This window comes from Urocampus carinirostris, chromosome 13, assembly GCF_059441175.1.
Source record: "Urocampus carinirostris isolate Australia breed hairy pipefish chromosome 13, RoL_Ucar_1.0, whole genome shotgun sequence".
Lineage (NCBI taxonomy): Eukaryota > Metazoa > Chordata > Actinopteri > Syngnathiformes > Syngnathidae > Urocampus > Urocampus carinirostris.
The window spans coordinates 39593193-39612697 of NC_142361.1; the positions used below are offsets into that span (position 1 = coordinate 39593193).

Below are 19505 nucleotides of genomic sequence, written 5' to 3' on the forward strand. Positions count from 1 at the left end.
GTGGGATGTTTGGACGGGTTCTATGATACGGCAGGGGTAAACCAATGAAAGCTGTCGGGCCCTGCTGTTTTTTCTTGTCTTGTTTTTTTTTTTTGTTTTGCGTTTGTCACCCCTCTCGAGGGATACGACCAGGGTAGATAGACAGACAGATAGAATGCATCTCTAAAAGATGTCAAAAAGACGTGGGCTAGTGGTTAGGTCTCAGCGCTCTCACCGCTGTGACCCGGGTTTGATTTTTGTTGGATACAATGTTTTGCAATTTTGCTCAGGGAAATGTTTCCACTGTGTATTTTTGCACGAATATATTCCGTAAGTGTATTAAATGCACAAATTAATAGAGTAGCTTTTACTGTAGTTTAAACTCAATGCATAGGAAAACATTAATGAGAACATATTATATTTTAGAGGTGCCTCTTATAACCTGAGGCGACTTATAGTGCGCAAACCATGGTACTCGATTTGGCAAAACTAACAGGAGAAAGACTTTTTCAAGGTAAAATCAAAAATGTATGTTCACAAAGATTATTTTCGACCATTCATTTTTCAGGACGTTATTTCCTTGACAGCAAACTGTTGAGTTGTTCTATCGAGCAGATGAAGTATTTATGATGTGCATTCAAGAGACATTCGGGCACACATTGATGATCAGGGTTGGGTAGGGTTACTTTAACTTGATTACTTTCAATGACTTTTGGATGACTCCAATACCAAATATGCTCATAAAAGACAAAAGAAAGTAAATATGAATCAAATGATGACTCACAACACGTGGTAAGCTTTCTCTCCTGGCTTTGATCTCTTTGATCTCCGGCAAAACTAACATTAAATGCGACAGAAACAAGGGTTGGGTAGGGTTACTTTAACTTGATTATTTTCAATGACTTTTGGATGACTCCAATACCAAATATGCTAATAAAAGACAAAAGAAAGTAAATATGAATCAAATGATGACTCACAACACGTGGTAAGCTTTCTCTCCTGGCTTTGATCTCTTTGATCTCCGGCAAAACTAACATTAAATGCGACAGAAACAAGGGTTGGGTAGGGTTACTTTAACTTGATTATTTTCAATGACTTTTGGATGACTCCAATACCAAATATGCTAATAAAAGACAAAAGAAAGTAAATATGAATCAAATGATGACTCACAACACGTGGTAAGCTTTCTCTCCTGGCTTTGATCTCTTTGATCTCCGGCAAAACTAACATTAAATGCGACAGAAACAAGGGTTGGGTAGGGTTACTTTAACTTGATTATTTTCAATGACTTTTGGATGACTCCAATACCAAATATGCTCATAAAAGACAAAAGAAACTAAATATGAATAAAATGATGACTCACAACACGTGGTAAGCAATGTTCCCTGTAATTTTCCTTACGGGTCTGAGCGTTCACACAAAGTCGTGAGCAACGCTTGAAACAACAGTGAGCAACCATAATCCCGAGTGTGGCAAGATAATTAATTATTAAACATGTCCAAAACTTGACATCAAGTTACATTTTGCTGAGTTTCCGGCAATGCAAAATTATTTTTCTCTTTTAAATGAATTGATTCATGTACTATTGCAAAGGTTGTACGGCCTACAAACCTCGTTTGTTCTTACGATTCTTTCACAAAATATCCTTTTCTTTTTTTCCCTGATATAGTTTGTCGCATAATACTAACATTTTTGGGGGTTTATTGAGTCAGTTGTAAGATACAGAAGTGTACTTAATCACATTTGTTAGTGGAAGTACAATGTTGGCAACAAGATTCACTTGGTATAATTGGAAATTATTTGAATGCAACACAAACTTTTTCTTCTTTTTTTCTACTTTTTGTTTAAATTCCTTTAAAAAAAAAAACTCATTGTGTTTATTTATTCCGAGCTGTTACTTTTTTCTTTTTGTTCTCTATTTTTTTCCTAAATTTCCTTTTTATTTCTGTATTTTTTCCAAATTTTTCCTTCTTTTTTTCTCTTCCTTTTGTTTCTTTTTTTCTCAGCTTTTCACAATTTTTTCATTTTTGTATTTTTTTCTTTATGGTTCAATTCCCCCTTCCTTTAAGTCATTTTGTGCATAATTTTACATCATAGTTGGTCATGTTGGGATTAAAGAAGCAAAAACAACCCGAAGAGCCGTTTAAGACCCGAAAGAGCCGGTTCCTTTTAGTGAGCCGAGCCGAAGAAGCCGGTTCTCGTCAAACTCTACTAACTTTACTCAACTTCGTTCTACTTCGACTCGACTTCAAAATACCGCATTTAGGACACAACGTCAGGGGAACCCGTGTATTTTTACCTTCATGCACTGTAACTTTGACATAAGTTGTTTCTTAATTAGTCATTTTGAGCCCTGATTTTTGTGCGCTGGCTCGATTTTCTTGTGCGCTGAGAATGTGCGAGCAGTGCGCAATTGCGCACGCGCGCAGCTTAGAGGGAACACTGGTGGTAACCTTTTCTCCTGGCTTTGATCTCTTGCAAAACGAACATAAAATGCGACAGGAACAAAATGAAAATACATCCAAACAGCTTGCCAACATCATTTTTGCCGTTCCGTGTATTCTGTTACTCCCCAAGCCTGCACACAATTTAGTCATTTTATTCCTATTTAGTTTCTTTTGTCTTTTATGAGCATATTTGGTATTGGAGTAATCCAAAAGTAATTGAGAGTAATCCAGTTGAAGTAACCCTACCCAACCCTGTTGATGATTGTGATGCGACTTCTTTATACCTGATAGGAATTTACAGAAGAAATATTTCCAATTCGATTTTGGTGCCACTTCGAGTACATTGTTTTTCCTTTGAAAAAGTCACATTGCATCGTATTCTTCTCAAGCATTCCGTTTAAATTTACTTGGCTATCGTTAGATTTTCATTCCCTGAAATCACTCATCATTTGCTCCATGGTAAAGTTGCGCTATTGGTTGATGTCACTCAAAATTGTTCTCAAAGCCCATTTCGGCTAACCATGTTAGGGCCACAATACATTCTTCTACTCAGCGCTCATTGTCTAGTGCATTCCCTCTTGAAGCCGGGATTCCGATTTAATTTTTGCATTGATTTTGTGCAAAAAAACGGGAAAACAAATTGGATCATGGGAATACTAAAAGCTTTCCACTAAATCAATCAAAAAGCATGAATACGTTTCTATATAAGCGATGCTGCGGTCCGCTTTAAGGGGTTTCGTTCACATTCACTCGCTGTGGGACGAATACAAGTTATGTTGTAGGTACATACTTACAAATGCATTTAACACAATGTCTGGAGCTAATGTCAATCCTAGCGACTGTAGCTGGTCTTAACCAATCGGCTAAGTCCAGGGTTGGGTAGCGTTACTTGAACTGGATTACTTTCAATGACTTTTGGATGACTCCAATACCAAATATGCTAATAAAAGACAAAAGAAACTATATAATATATAACTATATCTATCTACCACAAACTGCAAACACCCAGAAACACCAGCCAAGCACACAGAGCAATTTGATTGGATGAGCGGTAGGCTTAGGCCGAGCTATGCACAGAGCACACGTAATACAAACAAAGGTCAATATGTCGGTGTCCTCGTTTGCAGTATTTTGTTACATTATTACAAAAGAACTCTGCTTGCACCGTTTTTTAAACTATTTTCTATGAAAAAAGTGAAGGTGAAAATGAACCTCAACAATCTTGAGTAATTGCGGGAGGGAGACGAAATTAAAGTGGTATATTTGTGGATATGGGACACAGGCTCTGGCATATATACATATATATATACTGTATATATATATTTTTGCTTTTATGGCCCTTTGAGTCCCAAATATTTTTGATCCCTGATTTACAGGTTGCTCCGTAAAGAGTACATTTCAGATCTGAATGTTACTCAATGCAAAAATCGGAGTGATGTTTTGTGTTTTCATCTTGGCCAAAGCAGTGTTACCGTACTCTCTCTTAACACTCTCAGTGTTGTTTAATGCGGCCCTGTGGCCGAACAGTGCGTGGCAGCCCACTGGCTCCAGCTTCGGCTCTGACAAGTCGCGAGTAAATTCCTCACCACCGTGCTTAAGTACTTATATTTGTCAGCAACAACTTTGACGGACACAAAAGCCTGCGTATTTTACAAATACTACACAGGAAAAAAAACAAGTACAAAGGAATAGAAATTGTGGGAAAAACATGTTAAATATTAAAATAAAAATAAAGGTTTAAAGTAGGAGGACGGTAAGATGATAAGAATAGAATAGAATATACCTTTATTGTCATTGTTACAAAATGGGTTAACATATTGTGACAACGAAATTGGGCATGACACTCCAGGTTCACACCTTCACAGTGAGGTAAAAAGCCAAGAAGATAAGGGAACAGAGAAGATAGGGTTATGAAACAAGGAGGATAAGGCTATAGTTATAATTTACATGATATTTACACACGTTAGAATGATTAGAAAGACAGAAAGACATTTTCCCACTTGCATTCAACAAATCTAAGACTACACAGGATTTATCAGACAGACACAGGCAGAAAAAAATAATGTCACCCAACGACAGCAACAACAATGAGACCAATAAAATTGGTTACTAAGATGATCTAATAATTCAAGCTGAAACTTGTTTTAAGATGTGTGCTTACAGTGTAAATAGGCACTAAATAAATATAAAAGGAAATTCTTTTTTAATGAAAATAAAAAAGATGATTGTTGTCAGGACCAGAACGGTCCCGGGGACTCGCATGCTGAAGAATCTATGGGTCCCAACAGAGATCTATGGCTCCCTAAAATTTTGTCTTATCCAGGTTGAAATTGTAAATCGGCGACAAATATATAAATAAATCTATACATTCATTCCGTTTTAATCATCACAGTTTATTGGTAATACAAATCAGTTATCGTTTCAAGATTTTTCAGTTCACAACAATATTGTACATTATACAAAATAATATTGCTGAAATAATTATATTAATCGATATTTTCATTCAGTTTTAATCATCACAGTTAATTGCTAATACAAAGCAAGTTATCACTTCAGATTTTTCAGTTCATATATTCTTTGTGGTTTGCTGTCCCGCCATAGTTGTAATGCCTTCTCGAGGTCCAATCCATTATCATCCTCCTCATAGCGTAACCAGGAATATAATTGAGTCCATTTTGGCAGAAAAGTCCTTTTCTTGCTAGGAGTATTCTTTTGTTTATTTTCTTTTGTCGAATCGTTCGCTTCAACACACGTGTTTTCCTTGCCTTCGCCGTTTTTTCGTGCCAGAATTATTGCCGTTGTTATCACTTTCTGCTTTAGTTTTCGACTTATTACTGAGACTGAAGAAATTACCAATTTTGTGTTGATTTTTACCTTCCCTCGACGACAACCACCACAACAATGACGTCATCTCGAAGCAACAAGATCTCATTGGCCGAGATCGGCGTGCGGACGAAAACTCGGGGCGCGAGACCAAAACAACAATGGCGGATCTGCCTGACGAAAAGTTTGGAGTGCGGTAAACCTTTGTTTAAAAAAAATGTAATCGGGTAATAATGACAATTATTTGTCAAAAAACTTGTGTCCCGGGGACGCACGTTGATTTGCGTCCAAAAATCAACGGTCTAGGACGCAGGAACGCGGGCAAACCAGAACACTGATAGACGTGGACAAAAGTGAGCAGAGCGTGGGGGCGGCTGCGAGTTTGTCTTCCGATGGCCTCAACTAAAAAGAGTAATGGCTTCACAGATGGCGAGGGGCCGGTCCGGAGACGACTGTGTGATGGAGAACAATCATGGAGGCTTGATTGCTCAAGAAGCACAAGGCGGACCTGACAGAAGCGTTGTGATGGAAAACGGGAGGAGGGGATTGTTTAACTTTAACTAGGCAACAGCGACCAATTACGTGGCTTGTTACAGAGTAGATTAAATCAAATTTCATGCGCTGCTCTCGGGTTTCATCTATTTGATTCATCACGGCCGAGAGTCGTGATGAACGGGGGAATCCTTTTGTGTTCCGACAATAGATAGATAGATAGATAGATAGGTGTCTAGATAGATAGATGTCTAGATAGATGTCTAGATAGATAGATGTCTAGATAGATGTCTAGATAGATGTCTAGATAGATAGATAAATGTCTAGATGGATAGATAAATAGATAGATGTCTAGATAGATAGATAGATAGATGTCTAGATAGATGTCTAGATAGATGTCTAGATAGATGTATAGATGTCTAGATAGATAGATAGATAGATAGATAGATGTCTAGATAGATAGATGTCTAGATAGATAGATGATAGATGTCTAGATAGATATATAGATGTCTAGATAGATAGATAGATGTCTAGATGGATAGATAGATGTCTAGATAGATAGATAGATGTCTAGATAGATAGATAGATAGATGTCTAGATAGATGTCTAGATAGATAGAAAGATGTCTAGATAGATAGATGTCTAGATGTCTAGATAGATGTCTAGATAGATGTCTAGATAGATAGAAAGATGTCTAGATAGATAGATATGTATAGATGTCTAGATAGATGTCTAGATAGATGTCTAGATAGATAGATAGATGTCTAGATAGATGTCTAGATAGATAGATAGATAGATAGAAAGATGTCTAGATAGATAGAAATGTATAGATGTCTAGATAGATAGATAGATTTCTAGATAGATGGATAGATAGATGTCTAGATAGATGGATAGATAGATAGATGTCTAGATAGATAGATGTCTAGATAGATGTCTAGATAGATAGATAGATGTTTAGATAGATAGATAGATGTCTAGATAGGTAGAGAGATAGATGTCTAGATAGATGTCTAGATAGATAGATGCCTAGATAGATGTCTAGATAGATAGATGTCTAGATAGATGTCTAGATAGATAGATGTCTAGATAGATAGATAGAAAGATGTCTAGATAGATAGATATGTTTAGATAGATAGATGTCTTGATGTCTAGATAGATAGATGTCTAGATAGATAGATGTCTAGATAGATAGATAGATGTCTAGATAGACAGACAGACAGACAGACAGACAGACAGACAGACACTTTATTCATCCCCGTAGGGAAATTCACACTTCCAGCAGTATCCTTGTGTTGAAAAATAAAACAATAATAAAGTAAAAGGAATATAATACATAAATACCCAATGTAACATGCTGATATAGAGTATTTAAATAGTGCTAAATAAAATAAAAAATGTAATTAAAATAGGGTAATATGCAATGTGGGGGTGCGGTTTCATGTGGGCTTTTACTCCCCAGGTGGAGTTAAAGAGCCTCATGGCACGAGGAAGAAATAATCTCCTCAGTCTGTCCGTGGAACAAGACTGTGACAGCAGTCTGTCGCTGAAGCTGCTCTTCCGTTTGGAGATGAATAGCTCTAGCTTTTACTAGATTTAGACCTCTTCCCTGCTAAAACTTTGCTTATAAGACTCGTAACCTCCCCGACTATTAAGACGTAAAACAATATGGCAACAAGCTTTTTGGGTGCTGGTGTTCCTTTAAAAATATCACAACTCAGGATGACAAAGACGTATGAAATACGACTCGAAATATAGTTGAAATATACAGACAGTGTTCTGGTTTGCCGGCGTCCCTGCGTCCTAGACGCCTGGTTTTTGCTGGGGACGCATAGTGTCAAGTCAACGTGTGTCCCCGGGACGCAACTTTTTTGACACAAAATTGTCATTATTACCCGATTACATTTTTTTTAAAACAAAGATTTACAGCACTCCAAGCTTTTCGTCAGGCAGATCCGCCATTGTTGTTTTGGTCTCGCGGTTCGAGTTTTTGTCCGCACGCCAATCTCGGCAAACAAGATTTTGTTGCTTCGAGATGACGTCATTGTTGTGGTGCTTGTCGTCGAGTGAAGGTTAAGTATGCCTCCGAAAAAACAGTATTAGGTAAAAATCAACATAAAATTGGTCATTTATCAGTGTCAGTAATAAGTCGAAACATAATGCAGAGAGTGATAACAACGGCAATAATTCCGCAAAGGCAAGGAAAACACGTGTGTTGAAGAAACGATTCGACGAAAGAAAATAAACAAAAGAATACTCCTAACAAGAAAAGGACTTTTCTGCCAAAATGGACTCAATTATATTCCTGGTGACACTATGAGGAGGATGATAATGGAGGCTACATGTTCTGTGATGCGTGTACCCAGCGTGACAAAAAAACTCAATTGCATAAATCATTTCGCAATACGAACTTTCAGAAGAGCACATTCGATCGGCACCACGACAATGAGAACCACAAATTAGCTATGGAAATTCCGTTGCAGCAATTGGACCTTGAGAAGGCATTACAACTGTGGCGGGACAGCAAACCACCAAGAATATATGAACTGAAAAATCTGAAGTGATAATTCAAGGGTACTAAAAGACTTACGAACAGTTTTTACCCGAGCGCTGTCCGAATTTTCAATAATTGTAAATTGTAATTTCTGTTTTTCGTTTTATATTTTGAATGTTGAATGTTGTTAAATTTTAAAATTCTCACTGAGCCGAGACAACGAGACAATTTCCCATGATTTTTATGTGAAGATTATTGGTTGAATAAACTAAACTAAACTAACTGCTTTGTACTACCAATTAACTGTGATGATTAAAACTGCCAGAATATATAGACTAATATTTCAGCAATATTATTTTGTATAATGTACAATATTTTTGTGAACTGAAAACTCTTGAAGTGATAACTGATTTGTATTGCAAATTAACTGTGATGATTAAAACGGAGGGAAGCACGGCGGCGCAGTGGTTAGCGCGTGTGCGGCACAGTTCGTCATGGGAACCTGTCGTGGGTTCAAATCCAGCTCCAGACTTCCTGTGCGGAGTTTGTATGTTCTCCCCGTGCTTGCGTGGGTTTCCTCCGGGCACTCCGGTTTCCTCCCACATTCCAAAGACATGCATTTCAGGTGGATTGGCCGGTCCAAATTGTCCCTAGGTGTGAATGAGCGAGCGAGTTGTCTGTCCCTGTGTGCCCTGTGATTGGCTGGCAACCAGTTCAGGGTGTCCCCTGCCCACTGCCCGATGATTGCTGGGATGGGCTCCAGCCCCCCCGCGACCCTACTGAGGATAAGCGGTGCAGCTAATGAGATGAGATGAGATGAGATTAAAACGGAATGAAAATATAGATTAATATTTCAGCAATATTATTTTGTATAGTGTACAATATTGTGAACTGAAAAATCTGAAGTGATAACTGCTTTGTATTACCAATTAACTGTAATAATTAAAACAGAATTAAAATATAGAATAATATAATTATTTCAGCAATATGATTTTGTATACTGTACAATATTGTTGTGAACTGAAAACTCTTGAAGTGACAACTGATTTGTATTACCAATAAACTGTGATGATTAAAACTGAATGAATATAAAGATTTATATTAAATATTTGTCGCCGATTTACCATTTCAACCTGGATAAGACTCAATTTTGGGGAGCCATAGATCTCTGTTGGAAACCATAGATTTTTAAGCAAGCAAGTCCCAGGGACCCATCACTTTTCACAGCTCAAATGAACACTCCATTTTGCATGTTTAATCATTTGGGATGACCTGCAAACTAAAATCGGACGTAGCATTCCTTGCAACACATGAGTTCTTCCGGTAACCATTCTGAGATTTCTCCCACACACAGCCAATAAAATCCCCAAAGCCTTGCGCCTGCCACCCGAGCAGTTTATCAAGTAATTATTGTTTGATTACAGCGTTTCATTATCTGCGCTGATTGAGTCACAACCCACGGCAAAGGTCAAGCGCCATTAACGCGCTGCTCCCGAAACATATTTCCGCGCCGTCGGTGTGTTTGCCCTCCCTCTCCTCCGAAAGGGCTAATTGCAAATGCGTTTGTTTGAGGAAAGGAGAGAGGAGACCGCCTTTTCGGGGCGACGCCGAGACAGAATATTAAAACCCGCGCCGATTCGGACAAAAGGACGTGCACGTTGGAGTCGTATCGGACGACTTGCCATAGGCCTTGGATGTTAAGGCAAAATGAATCAACACGTATGTTAAAGAGAGATAGAGAGATATAGATAGAGATATAGATATAGATATATATATATATATATATATATATATATATATATATATATATATGTATATATATATGTATATATATATAGATAGACAGATAGACAGAGATAGACAGAGAGATATAGAGATATAGATAGAGATATAGAGAGATAACGAGAGAGAGAGAGAGAGAGAGACAGATGGATGGAGACAGATAGCTAGACAGATAAATAGATTGATATAGATATATATAGATAGAGATAGAGATAGTGAGAGATAGAAAGAGATAGAGAGATAGATAGATAGATAAAGAGATAGAAATAGATAGAGAGATAGATAGAGAGATAAATAAATAGAGAGAGAGAGATAGATAGAGAGAGACAGATACATAGACAGACAGATAGATAGACAGAGAGAGATAAAGATAGACAGAGAGAGATAGAGTGATAGAGAGATAGAGATAGAGATGTAGAGATAGATGGAGAGATAGAGAGACAGAGATAGAGAGATATAGAGACAGATAGAGACGGATAGACATAGATAGACATAGAGATGGATAGAGAGACATAGAGATGGATAGAGAGATGGAGAGATAGAGAGATAAATAGAGAGAGAGCGAGAGTGTGAGTGATGGAGATGTATGGAGAGATAGAGATAGAAAGAGATATAGAGATAGATTGAGAGATAGAGAGACAGAGATAGACAGAGATAGAGAGATAGAGACAGATAGAGACAGATAGACATAGATAGACAGAGACATAGAGAGACAGAGAGACAGAGAGGGACAGAGAGATGGATAGAGAGATAGAGAGATAGATAGAAAGAGAGATGGAGATGTATGGAGAGATAGAGAGATAGAGATAGAAAGAGATACAGAGATAGATTGAGAGATAGAGAGACAGAGATAGAGAGATAGACAGATAGACATAGAGAGACATAGTGAGACAGAGAGAGACAGAGAGACAGAGAGACTGATAGAGAGATAGAGAGATAGATAGAAAGAGAGATGGAGATGTATGGAGAGATAGAGAGATAGAGATAGAAAGATATATAGAGATAGATAGATAGAGACAGATAGACATAGATAGACATAGATAGAAATAGAGAGACAGAGAGACAGAGAAAGACAGAGAGACAGAGATAGATAGAGAGATTGAGAGATAGATAGAGAGAGAGAGAGGGATATATGGAGAGATAGATAAATAGATATTCCAGATTTATCATAATTTGATTTATTCTCCTGAAAAAATGATTGGCACGAAGTATTCAATGCAAAATAGAGTCGGAATACAGAACTGGATGTTTTTCTATAGGGGAATAGGAAACATAATTATGTACTCAATGAAAAACAACTGTGTGTGTGTGTGTTGGTACAGATACCTGGGTGGGAAAGATATTTCCAATTCGTGCAGTCGATCCTTGAACACGGAGAGTTCTTTGTCGTACTCTAATAGCTACGGAAGAAAAAAAACACGATATTAGCACTCTCGTTGCAGAAAGAAAGCAATTGGCTCCTTAAAAAACATCAAGTGAATCATACTTAGGGAAACCCAGTGGGTGTTCACAAACAGACATCCAATGACAACTTACATTTTTATCTTTGACAGCTTTTCTGATAAAAGAGCCGCAATGACACAAAACTACTCGATTACTGAAAAATCTAGTGCTGACTACTTTGATGGATGACGCTCCATTTATTATCTCTCTGGCTTATCCCGTGCAGGGTCGCCGGGACCCGGAGCCTATCGGGGGACGAGGCGGGGCTGACAGATAGGGACACGCTCTCAATCATACGTCTGGACCATATTTACTGGGCGGAAAAGCGGGACAAAACTCTGCACAGGAATATTTGGACCTGGCCTTGTCGTTGTCTAGCCGGCTGATTAAACGCTCGAGTCGAGTGCGGTTGTTATTTTTGCCGGGAGTGTGAAACTTCATCTCGCGCTCACAAATCAGCGCAAACGCTGGACGTAGAACATTTACGATATTTCGGTTTTGCTGTTATTATTGATGTTAACACTTTTGAGTGAAAAGCTGCAGGTTTGCCTTGGGTTCAAGCGCTCGCGGTGGGTTTAAAGACCAGGATGTTTGTCGTAACCAATGTTCTCTGTAATTTCGCACGGGTCTGAGCGTTCACACAAAATCGGTGAGCAACGCTTGAAACAACAGTGAGCAACAGCAATCCCAAGTGTAGCAACTAAGTCATTATCAAACATGTCCAAAACTTGACATCAAGTTACATTTTGCGGAGTTTTTGAATGAATTGACTCATGTACTATTGCAAAGGTTGTCCAGCCTACAAACGTCGTTTCTTCTTACAATTCTTTCACAAGATATCCATTGCTTTTTATTTCCTGATATATTTTGTCGCATAATATTAACATTTTTGGGGGCTTATTGAGTCGGTTGTAAGATACAGAACTGTATTTGATTACATTTTTTTAGTGGAAGTACAATGTTGGCAACAAAATTCACTTGATATAATTGGAAATGATTTGAATGCAACACAAACTTTTTCTTCCTTTTCCCTGTTTTTTTCTATTTTTTAAAATTCCTTTAAAAAAAATCTCATTGTGTTTATTTTTTCCGAGCTGTTACTCTTTTCTTTTTGTTCTCTATTTACTTTTTTCCTACATTTCTTTCTTTTCTTTTTTTCTGCCTTTTTTCTAAAATTTTTCCTTCTTTTTTTCTCTTCCTTTCGTTTCTTTTTTTCTCAGCTTTTCGCTACTTTTTCATTTTGGTATTTTTTTTTCTTTTTTGTTCTATTCCCCCCTTCCTTTAAGTCATTTTGTGAAAAATTTTACATAATATTTGGTCATGTTGGGATTAAAGAAGAAAAAAACACCTGAAGAGCCGTTAAGGACCTGAAAGAGCCGATTCCTTTTAATGAGTTGAGCCGAAGGAGCCGGTTCTCTACTAACTTTTTCTCAACTTCGTTCTACTTCGACTCGACTTCAAAATACCGCATTTAGGACACAACGTCAGGGAAACTCGTGTATTTTTTACCTTCATGCACTGTAACTTTGACTTAAGTCGCTTCTTAATTAGTAATTTTGAGCCCTGATTTTTGTGCGCTGGCTCGATTTTCTTGTGCGCTGAGAATGTCCGAGCAGTGCGCAATTGCGCAGCTTAGAGGGAACACTGGTGGGGTGTGTATTGCCCAGTCCGACAAGGGGGCTCCTCTCATCACTGTGCCAGTCCATTTCCATTCTCTCCATTAATCATGTCTCCTCACCCAGCTGTACTCGCCCGCTAGAGTGTACACAGCCACGTCCCCCAATTTCCCCCCTTTCACAAAAGCCATAAATCATTAGTGAAAAGTGCAATTAGCGGCTCCTTGTATACATTAATTATCTGGGAGATGAACAGGTATCCACGGCACCTGCATGACTGCCTTCCAGAGAGACTGACAGCAATGTTCTCTTAGCAACCCTTTGGAGGGGCCGATCCAGGGACCCCGCCTTTTTCTTTTACCGTCGCGTTATATCCGAGAGAGCTGAGACTATAAAAACAGGCTGGAGGACATTTTGAGAACATTCGCTATCCGAGAACTATAAGAGAAAGTGGACGTTAATGAGGTTACATTGGTGTATTACATACAGCGCTACGTTGATAAGTACATGATAAGATATCAGAAGGGATGTTAAAATTGGGGAGAAAAGGCGAAAACAAGGATCTTGGTACGAAAGTCGGCTTATGATTACGTGTTCATTTTAAAACGCAGTCTAGTTCAATGTCTCAGCGGTGTCTTTCAGTGTTTTTATATGTGATCAGTGTTGGGAGGCACACATATATATATATATATATATATATATATATATATATATATATATAATCTCATCTCATTAGCTGCACCGCTTATCCTCAGTAGAGAGAGAGAGAGAGAGAGAGAGAGAGAGAATGAGATAGAGATAGAGCGAGAGATAGAGAGAAAGAGAGATAGAGAGACATAGAAAGAGAGAGATACAGAGATAGAAATATAGAGAGAGATAGAGAGAGGGATAGAGAGATAGATAGAGAGATAGATAGAGAGATAGGGAGATAGATAGAGAGAGAGATAGAGAGATATAGAGAGAGATAGAGGGATAGAGAGAGAGATAGGGAGATAGAGAGAGATAGAGATATAGAGATACAGATAGAGAGAGATAGGGAGATAGAGAGATAGAGAGAGAGATAGGGAGAGGGAGATAGATAGAGAGATAGAGATAATTAGAGAGATAGAAAGATAGATAGAGAGATAGGGAGAGATAGGGAGAGATAAAGAGATAGAGATAAATAGAGAGATAGAAAGATAGATAGAGAGATAGGGAGCGATAGGGAGAGATAGAGAGATGTATAGAGAGATAGATAAATGGATAGTTTATTCATCCCGGTAGGGAAATTCACACTTCCAGCATTATCCTAGTGCTGAAAACTAAAATAAAATAAAAGATATAGAGTACAAAAATACCCATACTCATAAAAATAGGGTAATGTGCAATGTGGGGTGGGGTTAATGTGGGCTCTTAACCCCCCGGGTGGAATTAAAGAGCCTCATGGCATGAGGAAGAAATGATCTCCAATCTATATATATATATACATATATATATATATATCCATCTAGATGCTGTACAGCTGTTAATAAAACTGGTAATGCCCATCTTTGCTAAACATAACCATGCCTGTTCTCAAATAACGATGTCAACTATTACATGAAATTACATAACCTGAAAAGTGTACAAGGCTAATTGGGTAACCTAAATGGCATAAAAACGTCAATTAACCGTTAATATGACACCACAAGAAGGCATTACAATTTATGAATTCAGCTAAAATGAAGGCTTTTGACTACTTTTCTAGTTATTGGAATTGAACCAACGTCACCAATCCAGCCAGCAATCATCTGCGTAGGTTATGTCTAATGTGGGTCAGTGCATGGTAGGGCTCTTTGACTCTCACGGTTAAAAACTTTGGCTCTTTGTGTCAAACTAGTTTGCCACCCCTACTATAGAATATGAATAACCTATACTTTATGTTGACATTATTTGTTTATTATTTGTTATTGCAACATCCATTCCAGCCTGGTCATCCTGGAAGGAGGATAACCTCATGTGTGGTCCTTTCTCAAGGCTTCTTCATTTTCCTCATGTTGAGGTTTGTGAGTTTTTCCTTGCCCTCATGGAGGTTTTAGATCAGGGGATAGTGTCATAATAGTCTGTGGTTTGCCATAATCTGTGGTCTGTGCAGCCCTTTGAGACTGTCCCTTCTCAAGGTTTCTTCATTTTCCTCATGTTGAGGTTTTGGAGTTTTTCCTTGCCCTCATGTAGGTTTTAGATCAGGGAGTGGTGTCATAAATGGTCAGTAGTTTGCAATAGTCTGTGGTCTGTGCAGCCCTTTGAGACTCTGCGATTAAGGGTGTCACAAATAAACATGAGTTGCTGAAACATCACAAGGGACGACTTGGTTATATTCAGTGTCTACGATTGTCGGCTTATGATTGCGTGTCAATTTGAAATGGCTGTCTGACGTCTCGACGTCGGTTTTCTGCGTTCCTGTTTGTGATTGTGTGTCAGCCGTGTAGAACAGCGGCCATTACTCGCAGCCGGCAGGGCCTCCCGGTCGGAGTCTGGGAGGTTCAAGGGGGCAGCTGGGCCACATTCATCAAACTCACGCTGGCGGGGTCATAGGAGAGACTCACACAGTGTGGATGAGAAATGGCGGGGCATGGGATGCAACCCCACGCTCCACCGTCCACCCCGACTCGCCATCCGTCCACCGCTCCTGTGGTTAAAGCCAATCAAAATGTGGCGGCACACACAGTTATCCTAATGCACAGGTGTCAAACGGGCAGCACGCCGGCCAGATCAGGGCCGCTAAAGGATTGGATCCGGCCTGCGAGACAACGCTCAGAGAAGCGCAAGAGAAAAACAAGCTGTAGGTTAAAATATGTCCACTTGATGTTGCCAAAGCCAGGTGCCTCAAACAAAGACACTGTACTTGAATCTCTCTCTCTCTCTCTCTCTCTCTCTCTCTCTCTCTCTCTCTCTCTCTCTCTCTCTCGATCAAACACCCCCCCCCCCCTCCCGACCATGTCTGCCTCTTTTACTCTTCCCTTGTTGCTCTTTGTCTCTCTCTCTCTCTCTCTGTCTTTTAACCTCAGAGAAGCGCAAGAGAAAAACAAGCTGCAGGTTGAAATATGTCAACTTGATGTTGCCAAAGCCAGGTGCCTCGAACAAAGACACTGAACTAGTATTTATTTATTCATTTAATCTCTCTCTCTCTCTCTCTCTCTCTCTCTCTCTCTCTCTCTCTCTCTCTCTCTCTCTCTCTCTCTCTCTCTCTCTCTCTCTCTCTCTCACTCTCTCACTCTCTCACTTTCTCACTCTCTCTCTCTCGGAAAATACGACAGTTTGTTAGGGCATGGACCTTGAGAAGGCATTACAACTGTGGCGGGACAGCAAACCACGAAGAATATATGAACTGAAAAATCTGAAGTCATATCTGCTTTGTATTACCAATTAACTGTGATGATTAAAATGGAATGAAAATATAGATTAACATAATTATTTCAGCGATATTATTTTGTATAATGTAAAATATTGCTGTGAACTGAAAAATATGATGTGATAACTTCTTTGTATTACCAATTAACTGTGATGATTAAAACTGAATGAATGTATAGATTTCTATTATATATTTGTCGCCGATTTACAATTTCAACCTCGATAACACTAAATTGTGGGGAGCCATAGATCTCTGTTGGGACCCATAAATTTTTGAGCATGCAAGTCCCTGGGACCAGGGGTCAGCAATAAATGATTGGTGAAAAATTAATGCCATTAATTGCGAACAATTAATGGAATGGTTGCTTAAACTCATAAATCCATTTATTGCAAAATTTAAATAATTAGCAATTATTGCGACCCATTAATTGCGAAAATATTCAGGCTCACATTACCTATGAAAACCGTAGATATCAACGTTATTTAACAACGGCAATGCTTTTCTAAGAAATTTTTAGCGAAAATTTATTACCTTTGCGCATATTTTTATTTCAAAACCTCAATTTTTGACGATGATTTTGAAGTAAGGCCGGCCTTATATTCGGGGAAACACGGTAGCTGTACGTACGTAGTGTGGTTGCAAAGCAGCTTTTTATTGGTCGGGACAAAATCGGGCTTGTTGATTGGCTCACGTTTTGCCTCAAGCACGTACGTTGTGGATGCACATACGCACACGTTGTACACCACTACTACTACGCTGTATTGATTGTAATCTTCGCACGGTTATGGGACCGAAGGAAAAAATGGTTAGAGAGTACTTCACGCAGATTGATGTCGTCAACGGCAAATGGCGCTGCTCATGTGGCGCCGAGCGCATCCAACGGCGCAACACCGGTTGGAGCAATTTGCAAAGCCACATTAAAAGTCAGCACTTGAAGAAAGAAAGTGATGCAAAGAAGCAGGAGTCATCCAATCCTGGATCGATAGAAAATTTCCTGTCGTCACCGGCTAGTATACCATTAAATTACCAATTAATGGCTAGAAATCCAATAAATACCCATTAATTGGCCTTGCCGCGAAAAAATTAACATTAATTTTTTCGCACTTAAATATTTTTTTTTTTTCCAAAAATCATTTACTGATGACCCCTGCCTGGGACCCATCACTTTTCAGAGGTCAAATGAACACTGCTCATGTTGAGGTTTTTGAGTTTTTCCTTGCCCTCATGTAGGTTTTAAATCAGGTTTGCAATAATCTGTGGTCTGTGCAGCCCTTTGAGACTCTTTGTGATTAAGGGTGTCACAAATAAACATGACTTGACTTGATTTAATCTAGTTTATCATAAAAGATCAACACCTATCTGTTAATATATATAAACTTTAGTTACATTACACATATTTTTGGACGAGATCAAGGGGCGGAGACTGATTAAAAGAAATGAGGTATAACACAAATACTTTAAGTGGGTAGAAGAGTCGACTCAGCGGACGAGTAGCATATGGCCGTGTGTGTTTGCGATTTGGTCAAAGTGAACGTCGAGTCATTCGTTCAGGTGAATGGACCAGAATTTCACGCAACATTTCATCCCAGGTCAATTAAGCATAATGATCCGAAGCCGTGGCGGGTGAGTGGTTTAAAAAACAGCTCATATTGGTTCAAGGCAATGTTCCCTCTAAGCTGCGTGCGTGCGCAATTGGGCACTACTCAGAGCTTTTACGCGCACAAGAAAATCTAGCCAGCTCACAAAAATCAGGGCTCGAAATTGCTAATCAAGAAGCAAATTAAGTCAAAGTAACAGTGCATGAAGGTAAAAATACACGGGTTCCCCTGACGCTGTTTTCTAAATGCGGTATTTTGAAGTCAAGGTCGAAGTGGAACGAAGTTGAGTAAAGTCAGTAGAATTTTTCGAGAATCGGCTTCTTCTGCTCGGCTCACTATAAAGAATCGGCTCTTTTGGGTCCTAAACGGCTCTTCAGTTTGTTTTTGCTTCTTTCATCCCTATATGACCAAATATTATGTACCATTGTGCACAAAATGACTAAAAAGTAGGGGGATACACGGGTTCCCCTGACGTTGTGTCCTAAATGCGGTATTTTGAAGTCGAGTGGAAGTAGAACAAAGTTGAGTAAAGTTAGTAGAGTTTGTCGAGAACCGTCTCCCTTGGCTCGGCTCACTAAAAGGAATCGGCTCTTTTGGGTCCTAAACGGCTCTTCGGGTTGTTTTTTCTTTTTTAATCCCAACATGACCAAATATAATGTCAAATTATTCACAAAATGACTAAAAAGTAGGGGGAATAGAACAAAAAAGAAACAAAATAACAAAATGAAAAAGTAGTGAAAAGCTGAGAAAAAAAGAAACAAAAGGAAGAGAAAAAAAAAAAATCAGAAAAAAAGCAGAAAAAAAGAAAAGAAAGAAACAAAGGAAATAAAGGACAGCTAGGAAAAAATAAACACAATGAGATTTTTTTAAAGGAATTAAAAAAATAAATAAAAAATAGGGAAAACAAGTTTGTGTTGCATTCACATAATTTCCAACTATACCAAGTCAATCTTGTTGCCAACATTGTACTTCCACTAAAAAATATGATTAAATACAGTTGTGTATCGTGCAACCGACTAAATGAGACCCCCCAAAAAAGGAATGGAAACTTGTGAAAGAATTGTAAGAACAAACGACGTTTGTAGGCCGCACGACCTTTGCAATCGTACATGAGTCAATTCATTCAAAAGATAAAAATCATTTTGCATTGCCGGAAACTCAGCAAAATGTAACTTGATATCAAGTTTTGGACATGTTTGATAATGAATTATCTTGCCACACTTGGGATTTCCGCTGCTCACTGTTGTTTCAAGCGTTGCTCACCGACTTTGTGCGAACGCTCAGACCCGTAAGGAAAATGACTTGGAACATTGGTTCAAGGCCTTTTGACATTATAAAGCCAAGAGTAGTTTGTCAACCAGAATTGACCTTGGGAGTTGTGGAGGAGCTGATGGCGGATGATGCAGTAGAATATCACACAAGATGAAGAAGTGTCTGGGTTCGAACTACCCTGTCAAATACTGG

General features: G+C 38.7%; 1 protein-coding gene across 2 annotated transcripts in view; it reads right to left on the reverse strand.

Annotated features, from left to right (window-relative positions):
• Nucleotides 1-19505, reverse strand: part of inpp5a (inositol polyphosphate-5-phosphatase A) — a 288035-nt gene that overhangs the window by 35072 nt on the left and 233458 nt on the right. For both annotated transcript variants that reach the window (XM_088351848.1, XM_088351849.1), the window contains exon 12: nucleotides 11341-11414. In XM_088351848.1, coding sequence (XP_088207974.1) covers nucleotides 11341-11414 — 74 coding nt within the window. The remainder of the gene's footprint in view (nucleotides 1-11340; nucleotides 11415-19505) is intronic.